General features: G+C 40.1%; 1 protein-coding gene across 2 annotated transcripts in view; it reads right to left on the reverse strand.

Moving 5' to 3' along the window:
• Positions 1-262: 262 nt before the first annotated feature.
• Positions 263-20,092, reverse strand: part of LOC132382062 (tau-tubulin kinase 2-like) — a 377,848-nt gene continuing 358,018 nt past the window's right edge. For both annotated transcript variants that reach the window (XM_059951917.1, XM_059951909.1), the window contains 2 exons: positions 6,516-7,954; positions 263-4,309 (listed from right to left, as the gene is read on the reverse strand). In XM_059951917.1, the coding sequence (XP_059807900.1) occupies positions 3,832-4,309; positions 6,516-7,954 (1,917 nt within the window). In that variant the 3' untranslated portion in view covers positions 263-3,831. The remainder of the gene's footprint in view (positions 4,310-6,515; positions 7,955-20,092) is intronic.

Genomic DNA, 20,092 nt, shown 5'->3' on the forward strand with positions numbered 1-20,092 from the left:
AATCTTTATGTGGAGTAAGCATTTCCTGATTTCATTCCTGACTGGCATAATTTCAAGATTTTTTAATTTCAGAAAAAAAAGCAGTTGTATGTATAAATGTATACTGTATGCTTTGACTCCTGAACTTTGAGTTCTGGAGGCCTAACTTTAATAACCTTGATACACAAAGTATTGTGAATAAAGATGAAGTGTAAATCACAGCTTTTGCAAGATACAGTAGTCACGGGTATTAAATGAAGATCTATACACCTGAATTAATCAATTCAATTTTATTTGGATGATTGAAAGTAGATGGGTCATTAAAATAGTGGCTTTATACTTAAATTTCCATACCACAGATAAATGCCCTTCAAAACACAAATCAAATGAGAACAGGAGGCAAAGATTATATTGGGTGTGGATTAATAAAAAAAACAATCCATTATTTTCAGCCTTTTTTTATTGCAATACACTAGACAACAGATATTTATATGTTGGCATGCTTAGTGATTATTTTATTTTACTGGTTTAGAAAAATAAAATATAAAATAATTTTAGAACACAACATAAATCACTGTACAAGGCTTTGATATGATACAAATCAAAGAAATCAAATAATTACATCTTTATGTACACCCAAACTTTAAACAACATATGTCATTTGTTTATCTGCATATACGTTGCAGAACATGAAACCTGCCAGACCATTTCATACTCATCGTTGCTTTTGTAAAGTATTACGTTGATGCTAAATAGGGCTCCATAAAACAGATCACAACTTCTCGGTCAAGATAATCAAAAGTAGCATAAAAGGCATTAAAATCTTTATTTCCCATCCTTTCAAGTTGTGCAATGAAATTCAAAGCACCAAGCAGATGCAATTTAAGTTTGGAAATATTATTCTTTTAACTACAAAAACAATGAATAGAAATAATCACGTGAAATACCTAGCAATTTGTTCTTCAGCTTAACAGTTACAGAACATGTAAATACTTGGTAATAGCAAAACACCTCTTGTATCTGCACCTCTTCATATTATGTAGCCAAGTTGCCCATATCTTGAGCTTTGCAGTTTATTTATGTACAGTCTTCTACTCGGAAGGAAGTTTGATAGACCTACATGGAGCCCACTTTCCATTTACATTTTTTAAAAATCTTATGTAAATCATATTATATACTCCCAAGAGCAGTTCAACAACAAGACCAACAGAAGTAAAGCAAACATTGTCAAAGGAAATTGGGGCTGCGAAAAAAAATATTAAATATCTTTTAGCACCTTGAATGCAACCACTTGCTCATGTCATGGTCAATTTGTGCACACAATTTGTACATAAAGCTCAAGATAGCTAAAGTGGACAGACTGAGGGAGATCAGCAATTTGGTAACTCTTTGTCTCTTAATTATTAACATAAAATACAAAGTTTGAAATGACTACAGATTAACTTTTAATTAATACATGCATAATGATTTACTATTTTGTGTCTGAACATTATCTTGATATAAATTTACATGTAATATCATTAGCCTAGATTACTATTCCAACAATATGAGTGATAATTCAATAATTGAGTCACTTCGATCTACAGATTTAGAAGTGCAGTAATTCCACTTTGAGCAGGTGTATGATGCTGCATCCTCTACTTGAATTCAGTAGAAGTAACACTATTCAATTCTTGCTGCACGAAGCTAACCAAACCTGGTTAAATCTGTCATAGTTCCTACTGTGGCTACAGTAAAGAGCTTCTATTCTTTCAAAGACATCTGCAGCTCCCACCCCATTTATGTTTGATTTTTATTTTAAAAAATCTGTTCTGAAAACACTACATACTTTTTGACTTTTTTTTGGAAAAGAACTACATGATAAGAGCATCAGTGAAATACTGCGTTCAAAGGAAATCAAAACAGGATATTTGCAGGTTTAAAATGTCCATGCTTAAGGGTTAACAGTTGTACACTTAGTGGGCACTCGATATAAATAATACTTGTTTAGCATTTTTGTGTATTACTTTTTTATTTGCCTTTATGGTTTAGTCACAGAAAAGTTTTCTATTTATTCCCCCTTCCTGATACAATTATAGGCCCTGTGGGATTAACAGACCTGTTACCTCTGCTGTTTCACATCTTAAAAGTAGTTAATTTTAAAAGTTTTATCTTGTAGTGCATATTCTCCATTATGATACAGGTTTTACATGCAGGGGAAAACTGTAAAGTAAGTAGCATCCAGGCATGCGAAAACAATCTTACAGCCTGTTTAATTGATATGAAATTCATAAATATATATTAGCAAGTGACATGCAGTTATAGTTAACATTTACAATACAATACACAAACATAAAGCAGGAATTCAATTTGTTTTAAGCATTCAAGCTGGTTATTGAAAAGCTTACAACTTTAAGTTAGCTGGCATGTTACAACACAGATGGAAAATATTACATACTAAATAACTTAAGCCCACTGAAAACAAACAAAAAGTGATGGCTGAAACAATTTCCATTTACTAATCAGGCATCGCATGACAAGCTTCTTTCAAAGAATTCTTCTTCCTTCAACCACAGATTTTGCCTTGGTAGCAAAGTAATATAGAGTCAAGATACATTAACGCGTTGTAGACAGGCACATGGTATTCAAATGCTGATTGGTATTAGTTTATGCAAAATTATTAAACTTTAAATGCTTTATCTTAATTTTGTTGATTTATCACTACCAAATCAATGGCTTATTAATTTTCCTCCTCTTGATTATGTGTTTGCATGATGTCTGATGTTACAGTGGTAACAAGGAAGGTAGATTAGTAAACACATAAAGCAAAGGTTTCCCTATTCTGTTTATTTTAGAAAGAAGGGGTTACATCTAAAGTTGCCTTTGAACCTGGAGTGTGCTATTGGGACTGGACTTAGAATAATGGGGTCAAATAGAGGCCTATTGATCACCCCCATTCCCCACCTGCCCTCCCCCCGGCATCCGACCCACCCCAGTCAAACACCCTCCTAACCCGCCACCACCACATCACTATTCATGCTCATTTTCAAAGAACTAATATGTTATATCATTTTAACAGAGGTAATTTGAGATTTTGCCTTCTAATTCTATAAGACAATTACAAAACAGGAAAACTACACCACTCATGTCAGATGTCAGTATGCAACAAACGTTTGCACTCTACTTTGATTTTAACTACTTCCTATGAATCGTGAATCAATTCAGTTACTTAAATTTTATTTATATCTAGACACACTGTACATTAAAAAACTCACAGTTGACATTATCATAAAAAGATGGCAAAAACATTGGCGATTAAAAATACTACAGCAGCCTTCCTACTAATTATGATCCTGAGGTCTCCCTCAATTGCAAATGGCACAAGGAAAGGTCAAGTCTTGGAGGAGGACACTGTACACAAGATAAAGATGGAAGTACTGGCCTAGTATTTCCTACTCAAGTAGCTCAAGGCAGCAGAAGCCAAAATAAAATCTAGCAGCATATTGCACAGAATTAACTACTGTGCAATTATATCAATTTTATATAAAGCGGTACCTGTTCAAAAATCACAAAGATCTTGTCCAGTCAGAAATACTTTAAAATGTGGAGCAACATGCAAATGGGGGGGAGAGAAAGGGGGGGGGGTAGAGAAAGTGGGGGAGAGAGAAAAGGGGGAGAGAGAATGGGGGGAGAGAGAATGGGGGAGAGAGAAGGGGGAGAGAGAAGGGGGAGAGAGAAAGGGGAGAGAGAAAGGGGGAGAGAGAAAGGGGGAGAGAGAAAGGGGAGGGGAGAAAGTGGGGGAAGTGTTGGTTGAAGAGGGAGAGCACTTGGGTAGTGGACAGGAGAACACGTGGACAGTGACTGTAGAAATTATTATCTGCTGAGTTTACTTGACATTTTGCCGTCTCGGCCTGAGCACTTTCCCTTTGTGGATTTGCTTTGACACAAGTGGTGGGGACTCCCAGGTCCCTTCAAGCTATTTTTGCCCTGTTTACCACAGCCATGCTCCTGCAAAAAGCTTCTCCGGGAGGGCGAGGACCCAGAGTAACTGGGAGGGGAGTGGCTCCTAGCAAAATGTGGTGATGAGCTTCTCTGGTCTGTGTACGGGCGGCCACGTGAAGAGGAGGAACTGGCAGTGCGTGGCAGTGAGGTGCTTCTTGGCGAAGCGCTAGGACTCCGTCGGGGGATCACTGGACTTTTGGGTGGAGTTTTGGGACTTCGAGGAGATTGTGGGCTTTTGGATTGTGGGGGGCTTCTGGTCTTTTGGGATCCATTTTGAAGGATTTGAGCAAGATGGGTTAGTAGATCAGAGTCGGAGCTACCACTTCCAACAACTCTATATCGTCGTAACCTGGAAATGATAGTACATGGAAAATACACATTAGAAGACAGAACACAAGAGAAATGACACTAAATGGGCTCAATGTAGAGATGGGGCTATGGACTGTACTTGAACTGCATGCATACACTCATTCAACATCATAATTAAGCCTGAGAGAGCACAGTGGGAGGTGCTGCTGTTAGAATGAGACAATGAAGCAAATTCCCATCTCCACTGTTACATTGTAAACCAACAAAATGAGTGCTAAGTGAGCTAGAGTGCTTCTCATGTCCTCACTAATACACATTCCTTAATTAATACAAAAGTTATCCTACTAGAGTTATAGAGTCAAGGAAAAGTACAGCACAGAAACAGATCCTTTGGCCCATCTGGACTGTGCTGAACCAATTAAACTGTCTCCACTCTTCCATCCTTTAAGTACCTATCCAAACTTCTCTTAAACGGTGAAATTGAACTCGCATGCAGCACATATGCTGGCAGCTCATTCCACACTCTCACTATCCTCTGAGTGAAAGTTTCCTCTCATGTTCTCCTTAAACTTTTCACCTTTCACCCTTAACACATGACCTCTAGTTGTAGAGCCACCCAACCTCAGTGGAAAAAGCCTGCTTGTGTTTACCCTTATCCAAACACCTTATAATTTTGTATACCTCTATCAAGGGTCCTCTCTATCTTCTACATTCCAAGGAATAAAGTCCTAACCTATTCAATCTTTCCTTATAACTCAGGTCCTCTAGACCTGGCAACATACTTGTTAATTTGTAAGTAGGTGACCAAAGCGCCACACAATATTCCACAATATACCAAATCTGACCTCACCAATGTCGTATACAACTTCAACATAACATCCCATCTCCTGTACTTTGATTGATGAGACCAATGTGCCAAAAGTATTCTTTATGAACCTATCTACCTGTGACATCAGTTTCAATTAATAATGGACCACGATTCCCAGATCCCTTTGTTCTACCACACTCCTCAATGCCCTACCACTCACTCTGCAAGACCTACCCTGGTTAATCGTATTAATGTGCAAAATCTCGCACCTGTCTGAATTAAATTCCAATTGCCATTTTTCCAGCTGATCCAGATCCCGCTGTAAGCTCTGATAATCTTCCTCGCTGTCCACTACATCCCCAGTCTTGGTGTCACCTGCAAATTTGCTGATCCAGTTAATCACATTATCATCCTTGATCATTGATACAGATGTCAAGCAACAATGGACCCAGCACAGATCCCTGCGGCAATCCGCTAACTGCAGGCCTCCAGTCATAGAGGTAACTATTTATCGTCACCCTCTGGCTTCTCTCACAAAGCCAATTTCTAATCCAATTTACTACCTCATTCTGAATGCCAAGCAACAAAACTTCTTGACCAGCTTCCCACGCAGGACCTTGTCAAATGCCTTGCTAAAGTCCACACAGACACCATCCACTGCCTTGCTTACATCAACTTTCCTGGTAACTTCCTCAAAAAACTCCAGGATAGGTTAGACATGGCCTACCATGCACAAAGCCATGCCAACTGTCCTCAATATCCCTACCAATAACTTGCCCACTACTCATGCCAGGCTCACAGGCCTTTAATTTCCTGGTTTATTTTTAGATCCTTTCTTAAACAGCGGAATAACACTGTACCAATCCCCTGGTACACCAAAGGATGATTTAAATATCTTAGCTAGGGTAAGGTACTGCTAAATGCAGAATCCTGAAAATTCGGTGTTAAGTTACGCATTAAAAAAACAGAGCTTTATAGTGCTTTTGGACATTACTGTCTTGAAAGACAAAGTATCAATGGAAATTTTTCTTCACTGGAGCAAATACAACATCAACAATCTTTGTTTTCCATGTCTATGTAAAAACAACAGGAAAGTGGAACTGTGCAAGAATCAAATGCAAAAGACTACAGATGCTGGAATATGGAGCAACAAATCTGCTAGAGGAATTCAGCAGCATCTGTGGGGAGGGAGATAGGGCAAGGAAATGTCAACATTTCACACCATTAACACAACAGTCCAGATTTGGGCACAGTAATCAACTAAAATGAGAAATAGCTAAATTGAAGTGAATGCCCGTGTGACCATTGTTTCATGAGCTTTCACTGTGCTTGTAAGTTACTTTAAGGAACTTAGTTACATTAATTTAAGTTGGCATTCAGACTTGATTCATTTTTTAATGTATATCCTGAAACGAAGTCATTGTGAGAAAGCACTTACCTGACCTCCACACTTGGTCTAGTTGGTGGCTTGCCTGGAGGTGGCCTTGGGACTAATTGGGCTGATGTTGAAGTAGGGGCTTGTTCTGTGTTGGTCAATGAAACTGGTCTTGGGATTTTACTTCTTCGGGACTGAAGGCTGGTTAGGAGAGATTCCTCATCAGTCTGTTTGTCCGATTGTACCTCATTTCCAGGTTTTGTCAAAGGTCCTGAAGGGCTTCCATCATCTGACAAAGTCACTGACGGGACAGACATTTTTTCTTCTGGGGATTTTTCAGAAGTAGATGACAGATCACCCAGAAGAGACGTTCTGAGTGTATGTTGTCTCTTTTCAACTAACTGTCTTGTTAAGTCTGTTTGATGAGCCTTTTTTTGAAGGAGTTTCTCTTTAGCTGAGACAGGAGCTGATGACTCGGCGGTAACTTCCGCATCAGATGCAAGCACTGGGATGCGGCTTTGCCGGAGAAGGGAAGTTTTGCCTTCAACCTTCTTGGTATGGAGTGAATTGTCACCAACTGTTAAGATGTGAATCAAGTCTCCATTTCTGAATCCACTTAGTTCTGAAAGATTGCTCTGTTCCTGAATCTTTCTCTGCATCATCTCAGAAATGTAGCCCACTTCACACCCGTCAGTCATAACATTATTGGCACAGTTTTCTTGCTCTGATACTGCAGCATGAAGCAATTCCTTTACACGTTCATATGAAATGCTAGAATCAGGTAGTTCCTTATCTGTCTCACCTTCAATACACTTACAAAAGCCATTTTCTTCTTGGTCATGAAGTTTATCTTTAAACCCATCTATTACAAACTTTGTATATTCCACAGACTTAAATAAAGCATCCCCATCTTTGACTGAAAGCATTTCACCAGTTTTGACTGGACTAGCTATATCATTTAAGCAATCAACAGATGATTTAATCTCTTCATGTTTTTGCACAGAACTCAAGCTCTCTAATTGTGCTGATAGCAAACATTTATCACTTATCTGTTGCTGCTTCTCCAAGCATTCATCTTCAGCTGTAGAGTTCTGGCCTTCATCAGGATGAATTCCTCCATCCCTAGAAATCATTTGGTTGTCTTTACATTCAACTTCTTGAGCTGAATTGAAACAGTCATCTCTGTTGTGCTCAGAATGAACACCAGTTTTTGCAATTATCTTGCCTTGGTTATTGCTTCCTACTTCACCAGTCCTGATAGACTCTTCCCTTTGAATTGTACCTTTGTCCACTTCTAGCTTATGGTCAGTACTGGCAGTACCATTACACAACAGGCTATGTACAGCCACAGTCGGCTTTGATTTCTCTTCTGAAAAACGGGCTTGCTGGTTTTGGTTAGTGGTGTGTTCTATTGAACGTCGATCAGTCTCTCCCTGCTCTTTGCACTCTGTTACCACAGAGGCAGCCTGTGTTGCCATTACTGCAGGCTTAGATGCTGTTATCTTAAAAACAAAAACAAATAATATTTTGAAAATAGTAGTCAAATTACCTACATGCTGTTGAAAGTTTTCACATGAACTTCATTAAGGATTTTAAAATACAAACTACAAAGAAAAATACTCATAAGTCTGTTCTATTACTAAGATTAATTTAATCAAATCTGTTATAGAAAGTTGTGAACGAAGTAATCCAAAGTTTATCCACTTGAATAAAAGACAATGAATCAACACCTCGCAAACAGAATTGTTAATTTCTATACCGCCTATATAACAAGATGGAAGGAAACCCCTTTCACAGTGATTTCACACTGCAACACCAAATTACAGCAAACCAAATAACTGCAGAGGTAGCAACAAAGGTCTTGACATTTACTTCAATCTGGGAAGATAGTGGGAAGTATTTTTTGTGGAACTAGAAGGAAGGCATTTCCAAATGTCCTTCTGATTTCCACACACCCTTCCCTAACAGATAGCCTTACAGTTAGAAAGTAAAATCAATAGGCTGGCTTCCTGTTGGAGGGGAAAACGGGAAGAAAGCAAATACTCACAAAAATGGATATTGACAGAATGAAAGATGGTGGAAGAGATTGACTCTGAAACCTGACCCAAAGGCATAACAGCTGCCCAGAACCTTCACCACATTTTTTGTGCGACATTTGGATGCCCTAATTCATAAAATTCCCTAAAGAAAGAGACTGGGGGGAATTAATAATGGGAAATCATGAAATGGCAGAAGCTATGAACAGATGTCTTGAAATCTGAGAAAAATGAATGTCATCGCAAGAACAATGGAAAATCCAGGAGAACAAGGGCAGAAGTTAAAATCATACAGAAACACGAGAGTAAAGCTATCAGGCAAAAGCCTAACAAATCCCCTGGAAGTAGCAGCCTTTATCTACAGGTCTCAAAAGAAGGATCTGCACAGATGGTGCATTTGTTGGTCATGATCTTTGCAGACATATTGATCCTGGAGAGGTCCTAGAGGATTGGAAAATTGCAAATGTAGTCCCCTTGTTCAATCTGAAGAGAGACAGTAGAAACAGTAGACCAGTTAGCCTGATATGTCACTGAGAAGTCATTCTGGAATTCTTCAGTAAGTGGAAGCAGAACATTTTGAACATGCATATTTAAGCAGAATCAACATGGCTTTACAAAATATACTACTTATTTTGAGGGTGTCATAAGCAGTAACAGGTAAATGGGGACCAACAGATACTGTATTGTATACTTAGGTATACAAAAGACATTCTCTGAAATTTAATATAAAGTTAAGCTAAAAGCTTGTGGCATACAGATGATTTGTTAGCCAACAAAAACAAGAGAATTAAGATAAATGTGTCATTTTTAGGATTCTACATGGATTAACAGTGTGCCTCAGCAAGATCCCATTCATTTACTGTAAATGAATGAGATGACGAGACTGAGTATAATTGAGCCAAATTAGCAGATAACACAAAGAACGTTATTGAAGATTCAAGGTTCAAGATAGTTTAATGTCATTTCCAGCACATAAGTGTAAAAGAGAATAAAATAATTGTTATTCTGGATCCAATGCAGCACAAAAAAAAACCACAAGATAAAGAATAGGATAGAGTAGTAATGAAAATCACAAATACTGTACTGTGTAAAAGTCTTAGGCACATCTATATAGCTAGGATGCACAAGACTTTTGCACAGTACTATAGTAATTTTATGTATTGCAGCCACAAAAAAAACTAATTTCATTACATATGTGGGTGATGATAAACCTGATTCTGATAGGGGTCTCTATTAGACCATAAGATATAGGAGCAGAATGAGACCATTTGTCTCATCAAGACTGCTCAGCCATTTCATCATGGCTGGTCCAATTTTCTTCTCAGCCCCAATCTCCTGCTTTCTCCCCTTAACCCTTCATGTCCTGACCAGTCAAGAATCTATCAATTTCTGTGTTAAATGTACATAAAGGCTTAGCTTCACAGCTCCCTGTGGCAAAGAATTCCACCCTCCAGCTAAAGAAATTCCTCCTCGTCTCCGTTCTAAAAGGATGACTCTCTATTCTGAGGCTGTGTCCTCTGGTCTTAGACTCCTCTACCATAGGAAACATCCTCTACACACCCACTCTATCAAGGCCTTTCACCAATTGATAGGTTTCAATGAGGTCAATCCTCATTCTTCTGAATGCTAGTGAATACATACCTGGAGTCATCAGACGCTCTTCATGGCAAGCCATTCAATCCTGGAAACATTTTCGTGAACCTCCATTGAACTCTCTCTAGTTTCAGCATATTGTGAACTGAGAGTGGGAAGGGGACAGGGAGAGGGGAATCCTGGTTGGGGAAAGGGGGAGGGGTTGGGAAAAGGAGAAGGGAGAGGAGAGGGGGAGGGAGAGGAGGAGGGTGAAGGGGAAGGGAGAGGGAAGCACCAGAAAGACCTTTGGTAATGATTAATAAACCAATTGTTTGGAATCAAATGACCTTGCCTGGAATCTCGACTGAGTGTGTCTGCCCCGGCACTTCTGTGCCACCTGTCCCAGACCCCTTCCACAATGCTCCAGATAGCTTAAGATAGTTACATAGATTGATTTTACGGCCATGCTAGGCATGGGAGTGTGTGTCTGTACGCAAGGTGACTAGTGGGAAATGATAAAGTAGTAGTGGTTGGGGGAGTGGAGGGGTGGGTTAGTAGATGGAGATGTTGATTAGCTTTACTGCTTAGGAAAGGTAACTATTTTAGAGTTTGGTGGTCCTGGTATGGATGCTACTTAGCCTCCTCCTTGATGGAAGTGGGACCAACAGTGCATGAGCAGGGTGAGTGAGATCCATCATGATATTATTGGCCTTTTCCATCACCTTTCTGTATATATGTTATTGACCTAGACATAGAAAGGTGTAGGCTGTGAGGAAAAGTAACTTGTGGGGAAGACACTGAGACCTCAAATGGATAAATTAAATAGGTGAGGAAAAAATAGCAAATACAAGAATAATGTGTTGAAGTGTCAGCTTATCTACTTCAGTAGGAAAAATAGTAACTGATGTTTTTTTTACAAAAAGTTAGCAAACAATCTCATAGCAAAAAGATAAATGCAACGTTGGCCTAAATTGCAAGGGTGCTGTGAGGAACAAAAGTAAAGAAGTCTTTTTTAAACTATACAGGTGAGACCACATCTGGAATGACGCATACTGCATTGACCTCTTTAAGTAGGAAAATACTTGCACTGGTGCCAAATTCAGAGAAGGTTCACAAGATTGGTTCCAGGGATGATAGGGTTAATGGTAAGGACCTGATGTAAGGTTGAATCTACACCCTTGTAGATTAGAAAATGAGGGGAAAGCTTACCAAAGTATAACATTCTGAGGTGGGTTGATGGGCCAGATACTTAAAGAATATTGCCCCTCATAGGGGAATAGAGAACTAAGAAGCATAGTGAGGGTAAGAATAGGATGATTTGAAAGATCAATCTGTGCTACAGGGCTAGGGTTTCAGATTTCTAGACCATTGGGATCTCTTCTGGGGATGGTAAGATCTATACAAAGAGAACAGGTTATATCTGAACCCAAGGGTTCAGATTCTAGCAGGCAGGTTTGATAGAGCTGTTGGGGGAGGTTTAAGCTAATTAGGCAGGGGGATGGAAACCAGTATGAGGATGAGGCAGTTGGTATACAAGTAGATGCCGTGTGTACTGAGACTGTGGGGAAGGAAAAGCAGATGATAAGGGAAAATTAGAGTCAGTGGGATGAGTTAATCTGTAACAGGGTGATAAATACAGGCCTGAAGGTGTTATATTTGAATGCAGCATATGGTATAAAGTACATAACCTTGTGTACTTAAAGATTGGCAGGCATGATTTTGTGGGCATCGCAGAGTTGTGGCTGAAATAAAGAACATATTTGGGAACTTAACATCCAAGGATGTTCATTGTATTAAAAGGATAGGTAGGAAGACAAAGAGTGGTGGGGTGGCTCTGTGGGCAACAAAAGAAATCAAATCTTTAGAAAGAGGTGACATAGGATTGGAAGATGTAGAATCGTTGTGGGTAGAGTTAAGAAACCTCAAGGGTAAAAAGTTACGTACAGGTCTCAGCAAGTTGCCAGGGTGTGGATTTCAAATTACAATGGCGGATAGATAAGGCATGTAAAAAGGACAATGTTACGATAGAAATGGAAGATTTCCATATGCAGGTAGATTGGACTAATCAGGTTGGTGCTGAATCCTAAGAGAAAGAATTTATAAAATACTTACAAGCTGCTTTTTAGAGCAGTTTGTAGTTGAGCCCAGTAGGGGAACGGCAATCCTGGATTGGGTGTTATGTAATGACCCAGATTTGATTAGGGTGCTTAAAGCAAAATAACCCTTAGGAGGCAATGAATTAATATAATAGAATTTACCCAGCAGTTTGAGAAGGAGAAGCTAAAATCGGATGTATTACAGAGAAGTAAAAGGATCTACAGAGGCATGAGATAGGAGCTGGCTGAGTTGATTAGAAGGGAACACTAGCAGGGATGATGGCAGTTCAGCAATAGTTGGAGTTTCTGTGAGTAATTTGGAAGGAGCAGGAAAGACACATTCCAAAAATAAATAAGTATTCTAAAGGGAGGCTGGGCAACCGTGATTGACAAAGGAAGTCAAAGACAGCATAAAAGTAGAAGAGAGGGCATATAATATAGCACAAATTAGTGGGAAGGTAAAGAATTCTTTTAAACCAACAGAAGGCAACTAAAAATGCCATGAAGAGGGAAAAGATGAAATATGAAGCCCAGCAAGCAAATAATATAAAGGATGATACAAAAAGCCTTTTCCAGACATACAATATAAACAGTAGAAGAGAGTGGATATTGAACCACTAGAAAAAGATGCTGGAGATAGTAATCAGGGACAAAGAAATGGTGGACAAACTTAACAAGCATTTTGCATCAGTCTTCACTGTGGAAGACACTAGCAGAGTGCCAGAAATACGAGAGTGTCAGTGGCAGAAGTGAGTGTTGTTGCTATTATTAAGATGATGGTACTTTGGAATCTGAAGCTGGATCAGATGGATTACACACCGGGCTTCTGAAAGAGGTAGCTGAAGAGATTGAGGAGGCATTAGTAATGACCCTTCAAGAATCACTAGCTGCAGCTAGTGTTACTGTTATACCCAAATACTCCTACCCATGAAGGTACCTTCTTAACCATCTTATCTACTTGGGTAGCTGCTTGCAATGAACTAACAACCTGGACCCAAAGATACTTCTGTACCTCAAAGTGGTCAACTATTAACTGTATAATTTCTACTTTGAGTTCCCAAAGTGCAACACTGCATACTTACATAGATTAAATTCCATCTGTCACTGCCCACGATTGTAAATGGTCTTTATCCTTTTGATAATCCTTTACACTGTCCACAGCTCCATCAATCTTGGTGTCAATGCAAGCTTGCTAATCCACCCATCAACATTTTCGTCCAAATCATTGAATAAACAAAAAGGTCCTGCTACCAATTTTTGCAGAACACCACTGGTCATGGCCCTCCAATTAGAATAACAGACTAGACCTCCATTCAAACACGAGGAAATCTGCAGATGCTGCAAATTCAAGCAACACACACAAAATGCCGGTGGAATGCAGCAGGCCAGGCAGCATATATAGGAAGAAGCACTGTCGACGTTTTGGGCTGAGATCCTTCATCAGGACTAACTAAAAGAAAAGACAGTAAGAGATTTAAAAGTAGGAGGGCGAGGGGGAAATCTGAGATGATAGGAGAAGACAGGAGGGGATGGGGTGAAGCTAAGAGCTGGAAAGGTGATTGGCAAAAGGGATACAGAGCTGGAGAAGGGAAAGGATTATGGGACGGGAGGCCTAGGGAGAAAGAAAGGGGGAGGGGAGCACCAGAGGGAGATGGAGAACAGGCAAAGAGTGATGGGCAGTGAGAAAAAAAAAAGGAAGGAAATAAATAAATAAGGGATGGGGTAAGAAGGGCAGGAGGGGCATTAAAAGAAATTAGAGAAATCAGTGTTTATGCCATCAGGTTGGAGGCTACCCAGACGGAATATAAGGTGTGGTTCCTCCAACCTGAGTGTGGCTTCATCTTGACAGCAGAGGAGGCCATGGACAGACATATCAGAATGGTAATGGGATGTAGAATTAAAATGTGTGGCCATTGGGAGATCCTGCTTTCTCTGGTGGACAGAACGTAGGTACTCCCAGTGCGGCCTTTTATATATTGATGAGACCTGATGCAGACTGGGAGACCTTTCCCTTTCCCAGCTCTGTATCCCTTTTGCCAATCATCTTTCCAGCTCTTAGCTTCACCCCACCCCCTCCTGTCTTCTCCTATCATTTTGGATTTCCCCCTCCCCCTCCTACTTTCAAATCTCTTACTATTTTTTCTTTCAGTTAGTCCTGACGAAGGGTCTCAGCTTGAAACGTTGACTGTACTAGACCACCACTCACTGTTTTATCTGGGCAAACCAGTTTTGAAGCCAATCTTTTAATTCATCCTGAGTCTGAATCATGTTTATCGTCTGAATCGTCTTTATCTTCTGAATCAATGTTCCATGATTCCACCTTTTCAAATGCCTTACTAAAGACAACTTTGATAATGTCCACTGCCTTATCCAAACCAAAATTGTTTGAAACTCCTCAACCTCCTCAAAAACTCAATCAAGTTTGACAAAGCCTTGATGATTGTCACTGAGTACAACATAGAACATTAAAGGCCCTTTGGCCCATGATGTAATGCCGACCTTTCAACCTACTCTGAGAGCAATCTAACCCTTCCCTCCTACATACCCTCCATTTCTCAATTGACCATGTGCCTATCTAAGAGCTTCTTAAATGCCCCTAATGCCCTAATGTACCTACCTCACCCTCCCCCTGGCATGGCATACCATTCACCCACCGCACTGTAAAAAACATAACTCTGACATATCCCCCCTATTCTTTCCTCCAATCCCCTTACAATTATGTCCCCTTGTAAAAACCATTTCGTCTCTGGGAAAAAGTCTCTGGCTATCCACTCAGTCAATGCTTCTTGTCATCGTGTGCACCCCCATCAAGTCACCTCACACCATCCTTCACTCCAAAAGGAAAAACCTTAGCTCACTCAACCTATTCTCTTAATACACACTCTCTAACCCAGGCAGCATTCTGATAAATCTCCACTACGTTCATCCTAAAGATTCCACATCCTTCCTTTAATGCAGTGATCAAATCTGAATACAATATTCCAAGTGTGGTCTAACCGGGGTCTTATAGTCACAAATTATCTTCTGACTCTTGAACTCAATCCCTCAACTAATGAAGGCCAACACACCATATGCCTTCTTAACAACTCTATCAATGTGTGCGGCAACTTTGAAGAATCTATAGACAAGGACCCCAAGATCCCTCTGTTTCTCTACACTGTTAAGAACTCTGCCAATAACCCTGTACATAGGAGGGAGATTGAAAATCTGGTTGAGTGGTGTCATAACAACAATCTCTTACTCACTGTTAGCAAGATTAAGGAACTGATTGCAGGCTTCAGGAGATGGAGATCAGAGGTCTATGAGCCAGTCCTCATCGGAGGATTAGAGGTGGAGAGGGTTTGCAACTTTAAGTTCCGAGGTGTTTATATTTCAGAGAACCTGTTCTGGGCCCAACATGCAAGTGCAATTGCAAAGAAAGCATGGCAGTGCCTCTTCTTCCTTAGGAGTCTGCGGAGATTCGGCAAGACATCTGAAACTTTGACAAACTTCCATAGACGTGTAGTGGAGAGTATACTGACTGGCCGCACCAATGCCCTTGAACAGAAAATACTGTAGAACTAAAAGCAGTGGATTCAGCCCAGGTAAAGTCCTCCCAACCACTGAGCACATCAACATGAAACACTGTCAAAGAAAAGCAGCATCCATCATCAGGGATCCCCAACATCCAGGTCATGCTCTCTTCTCGCTGCTGCCATCAGGTAGAAGGTACAAGGGCCTCGGGACTCACACCACCAGGTTCAAGACCATACACCTCAATCATCAGGTTCTTGAATAAAAGGGGATAACTTCACTTGCCCATCATTGAAATATTCCCACAACTAATGGACTGACTTTCAAGGACTCTTCCTCTCATGAACTCGTTATTTATTGCTATTTATTTATATATACATTTACAATTTGTCATCTTCTGCACTCTGCTTGAAAACCCTAGTTTGGCGGTCTTTCAATTACCCTGTTATGGTTACTATTCTACAGACTTGCTGAGTATGCCCACAAGAAAATTAATCTCAGGGTTGTATATGGTGACATACATGTACTTTGATAATAAAATTTGATTCAAACTTTGTATTCTGCCTTCAAATTTGACATTCCAAAGTGAATCATTTCACACTTTCCCAGACTGAACTCCATCTGCCACTTCTCAGCTCAGCTCTGCATCCTCTCTATGTCTTAATATAACCTATGACAACTTTCTACAATATTCCTAACACCATCAACCTTCATGCCACTTGCAAGCTTATTAGCCTACCCTTCTAGTTCCTCATCCAGGTCATTTATATTTAACAAAAAATCACAAAAGAGCAGGGGACTCAGAACTGATCCTTGCAGAACACCGTTGGTCATTGAACTCCAGGTAGAATAAGCTCCAGCTACAGCCACCCTCTGTCTTCTATGGGCAAACCAATTCTGTATTCACACAGCAATGTTTCCCTGGATCCCATGCCTCCTGACTTTCTGAATAAGCCTGCCATGGAGAACCTTATCAAGTGCCTTTCTAAAATTCACATAAACTGCTCTACCTTCATCAATGTGCTTTGTTAAAGCCTCACAGTTCAATCAGGCTTATGATGCATGACCTAACCTTCACAAACCTATGCTGACTATCCTTTATCAGATTATGCTTCTCTAAATACTTGTAAATCCTATCTCTAAGAATCTTCTCCAATATTTTGACCACCACTTAAGGAAATCTTACTGGTCTGCAATTCTCAGGATTATCCTCACTCCCTTTCCTCACACTTCAATCATCACTCCTGTGGTTAGTGAGGGTGCAAGATAATCACCAAAGGTACAACAGTCAATAGGTGCAGGAGTAGGCCATTCGGCCCTTCTAGCCAGCACTGCCATTCACTGTGATCATGGCTGATCATCACAATCAGTACCCCGTTCCTGCCCTCTCCCCATATCCCTTGACCCCGCTATATCTCTTCTCTTGCTTCCTATAATAACTTTGGATATATCCCATCCAGCCCTGGGGACTTACATATCCTACTTTGTTTCTAAAGTAGCAGCGCATTAAGAGCATCCTGACAGGTTGAATCTTCATCTAGTATGAAAGCAGTCAGTCAAGCAGTTCCTAAAAAGGACAGTAAAAACAGCTGAGAAGATCATAGGGGTCTTCCTACCATCCACTGGGGACATCGCTGTGTTCGCAGGGCCCTTAAGGATCCCACCCATTCATCCAGTATCCTCTTTGATTTCCTCAAGCTATGATGCATAAAAATAAGAATGGTCAGGATGAGAAACAGTTTCTTTCCCCAGGCCTTTAGGCATCTTAACTCCTGGCTGCATTGTATTTGAAGTGTCATTGGCAAATCTGTTCCATACTTTACAATATTTAATATTAATGCACTTTAGTTTGTTATTTATATGTGATTCATCTGTAGATTTTATCCTTAACTTCATGAGTTACTGTGTGTTCTGTGCTTAACACCCTGGATCGAAGAAATGTCTCATTTCTATATCATTATGTATGTTATATACATATGTAAATGACAATAAACCTCACTTGACATCCTCTTTTTTAGCACTGACAAGTTCTAGCGCATAACATCGACACGTTCCAGCATGTATTTCCAAATGTGCACAAATCCTATCCCTCAATATCCTCTCCAATCTATCCGGTTGCACTTACATCCACTGTGATGAACTGCTTTGACAGGCTGGTGATGAAACATATCAGCTCCTGCCTAATGAATCTTGAATCTGTCCAATTTGTTTACCATCACAAGTTCATAGCAGATGCCATTTCACTGGCTCTTCACTCAACCCTGGAAGATCTAGACAGTAAAGGTGCACACATCAGGATGCAATTCATTGACTACAGCTCAGCATTCAATACTTTCATCCCTTCAAAACTAATCAATAAGCTGCAAGAGCTTGGCCTTAATACCTCCTTGTGCAATTGGATCCTCGACTTCCTCATCTGCAGACCCCAATCAGTTTGGAATGGCAAAAATATTTCCTCCACAATCACCATCAACACAGGTTCACCATTAGGCTGTGTGTTTAGCCCCCTGTTCTATTTGCTTTATACTCATGACCATGAGGCTAAGCACAGCTACAATGCCACATTTAAGTTTGCTGTTGTTGGCTGAATCAAACGTGGTGAAGAATCAGCATATAGGAGGAAGATTGAAAATCTGGCCAAGCGGTGTCACAACAACAGCCTCTCATTCAATGTCAGCAAGGCCAAGGAGCTGATTACTGACTTCAGGAGGAGGAATCCACGTCCATGGCTTTTGGTCCGGAATGTCCAGTATATTCTCGAAGGCACCCACTCATCCACACAGGTCTTGATGAAGTCGATGACAACTGTGGCATGTTCATTCAGATTTGAAGATGAATCCCTGAACATTGCCCAGACCACGGACTCAAATCAGTCCTGCAAATGTTCCTTCACCTCCTTTGATCGAACTGTCAGCTGAGTTTAAAATTCTGCTAAAATAATTCACCCATGTACACTAAGTGAAAGGGGGGAGGGGTTAACATATTGTGAGAAATCACTGCAGTCTATAGTTACACTGTCATGACAAAGCCACAGTTCAGTACCAAATGCTGCAATAAGGTACCGCTTATTTGTGGAAACTTTAAACAGTCTGCAATCTCAGAAAGTGCAAAAGGTTCTATAGCAGTATTCAAAAGAAAGCCAACATGCTTCTTAATATTTATCACCCAATCAGCATTAGAGGAAATGATTATTTCACTCATTGTTATTTATGGAACTTCATGTGCCATATTACAATTCTTCACAAGAATTCTTCAACACAGCATTTTGGGATGTGCCAAGGTTAGGAAACACTATATAAATTTAAATTTGCTCTATTTCTTTATTGGACATATCTGTGGTGGGCTTAATATAATTCAGTGCACAACAGTTCACAAACTAGAAATAAGCTTGGTATAAAATTATTAAATGACCCAAAATGAACCACTCGAACCCCCAAAACATTTTCTAAAATACTGACATGATCCAACGCATAAGCACTTGCAGATTTTTCTAGAGTAATACAATTAGAGAAAAGTTACAATGCTAGATTTTAAGTTGATATACAAAGCACTCCACATCTGATTTCTGCTCTGAAAGTTTACGACCCCAAGGGAAGTTAACACCCCTACCTTCATCAAGCCCCTACTTTTTTTTGTATGTTTCACAAAGAACACCTCTCAATCTTTTGTACTCAAGAATGTAGAGCATAAAACAGTGCAACACAGGAACAGGCTCTTTGGCCCACAGTTTCTGTGCCAAGCATTGTGCCAAATTAAACTCAACCCTCCTGCAACCACATGACCCATATTCTTCCTGCATATTCATGTTGCTATCAAGAAGCCTCTGCTTCCACCAGCATCCTCTGGCAGCACATCACAGGTCCCTGTGTAAAAAACCACTTGCCCCACACATCCCTTGAAACTTTCCTTACCTCACCTTAAACCAATGCCCTATTGTATTTGACATTTCTACCCTTAGAAAAAGACTATCTACCCCATTAATGCCTCTCATAATTTTGTATAAACTATTATCAGGTTTCCGCCAAAGAGAACAATGTATGTCCAACCTCTGCATTTAGCTAATATACCTTATTACAAGCAGCATCTTCTTCTCAACGCTCTTGGAAGCCTCCAGATCCTCTTGTAATGTGGCAACAAGAATGATGTAATACTCCAAATGTGGTGTAGCCAAAGTTATATACAACAACAAGATGAATTCTTGACTTTAACACTTCATGACCCTAGTGATGAAGGCAGACTACCTTTGTGCATTGACACTTTCAAGGAGTTATGGATTTGGACCTCCAGATCCTTCCATTCATTCTTGATGTAATGGGTCCAGCTTTTAATTGCACACTTTACATTTAAACTCCCAAAGTGCAATACCTCACACCTGCTCGAATTAAGCTCCATCTACTGGGGTTTCAAGATGGTGGCACAGTGA

The sequence above is a fragment of the Hypanus sabinus genome, chromosome 2, assembly GCF_030144855.1.
Source record: "Hypanus sabinus isolate sHypSab1 chromosome 2, sHypSab1.hap1, whole genome shotgun sequence".
Taxonomy (NCBI): domain Eukaryota; kingdom Metazoa; phylum Chordata; class Chondrichthyes; order Myliobatiformes; family Dasyatidae; genus Hypanus; species Hypanus sabinus.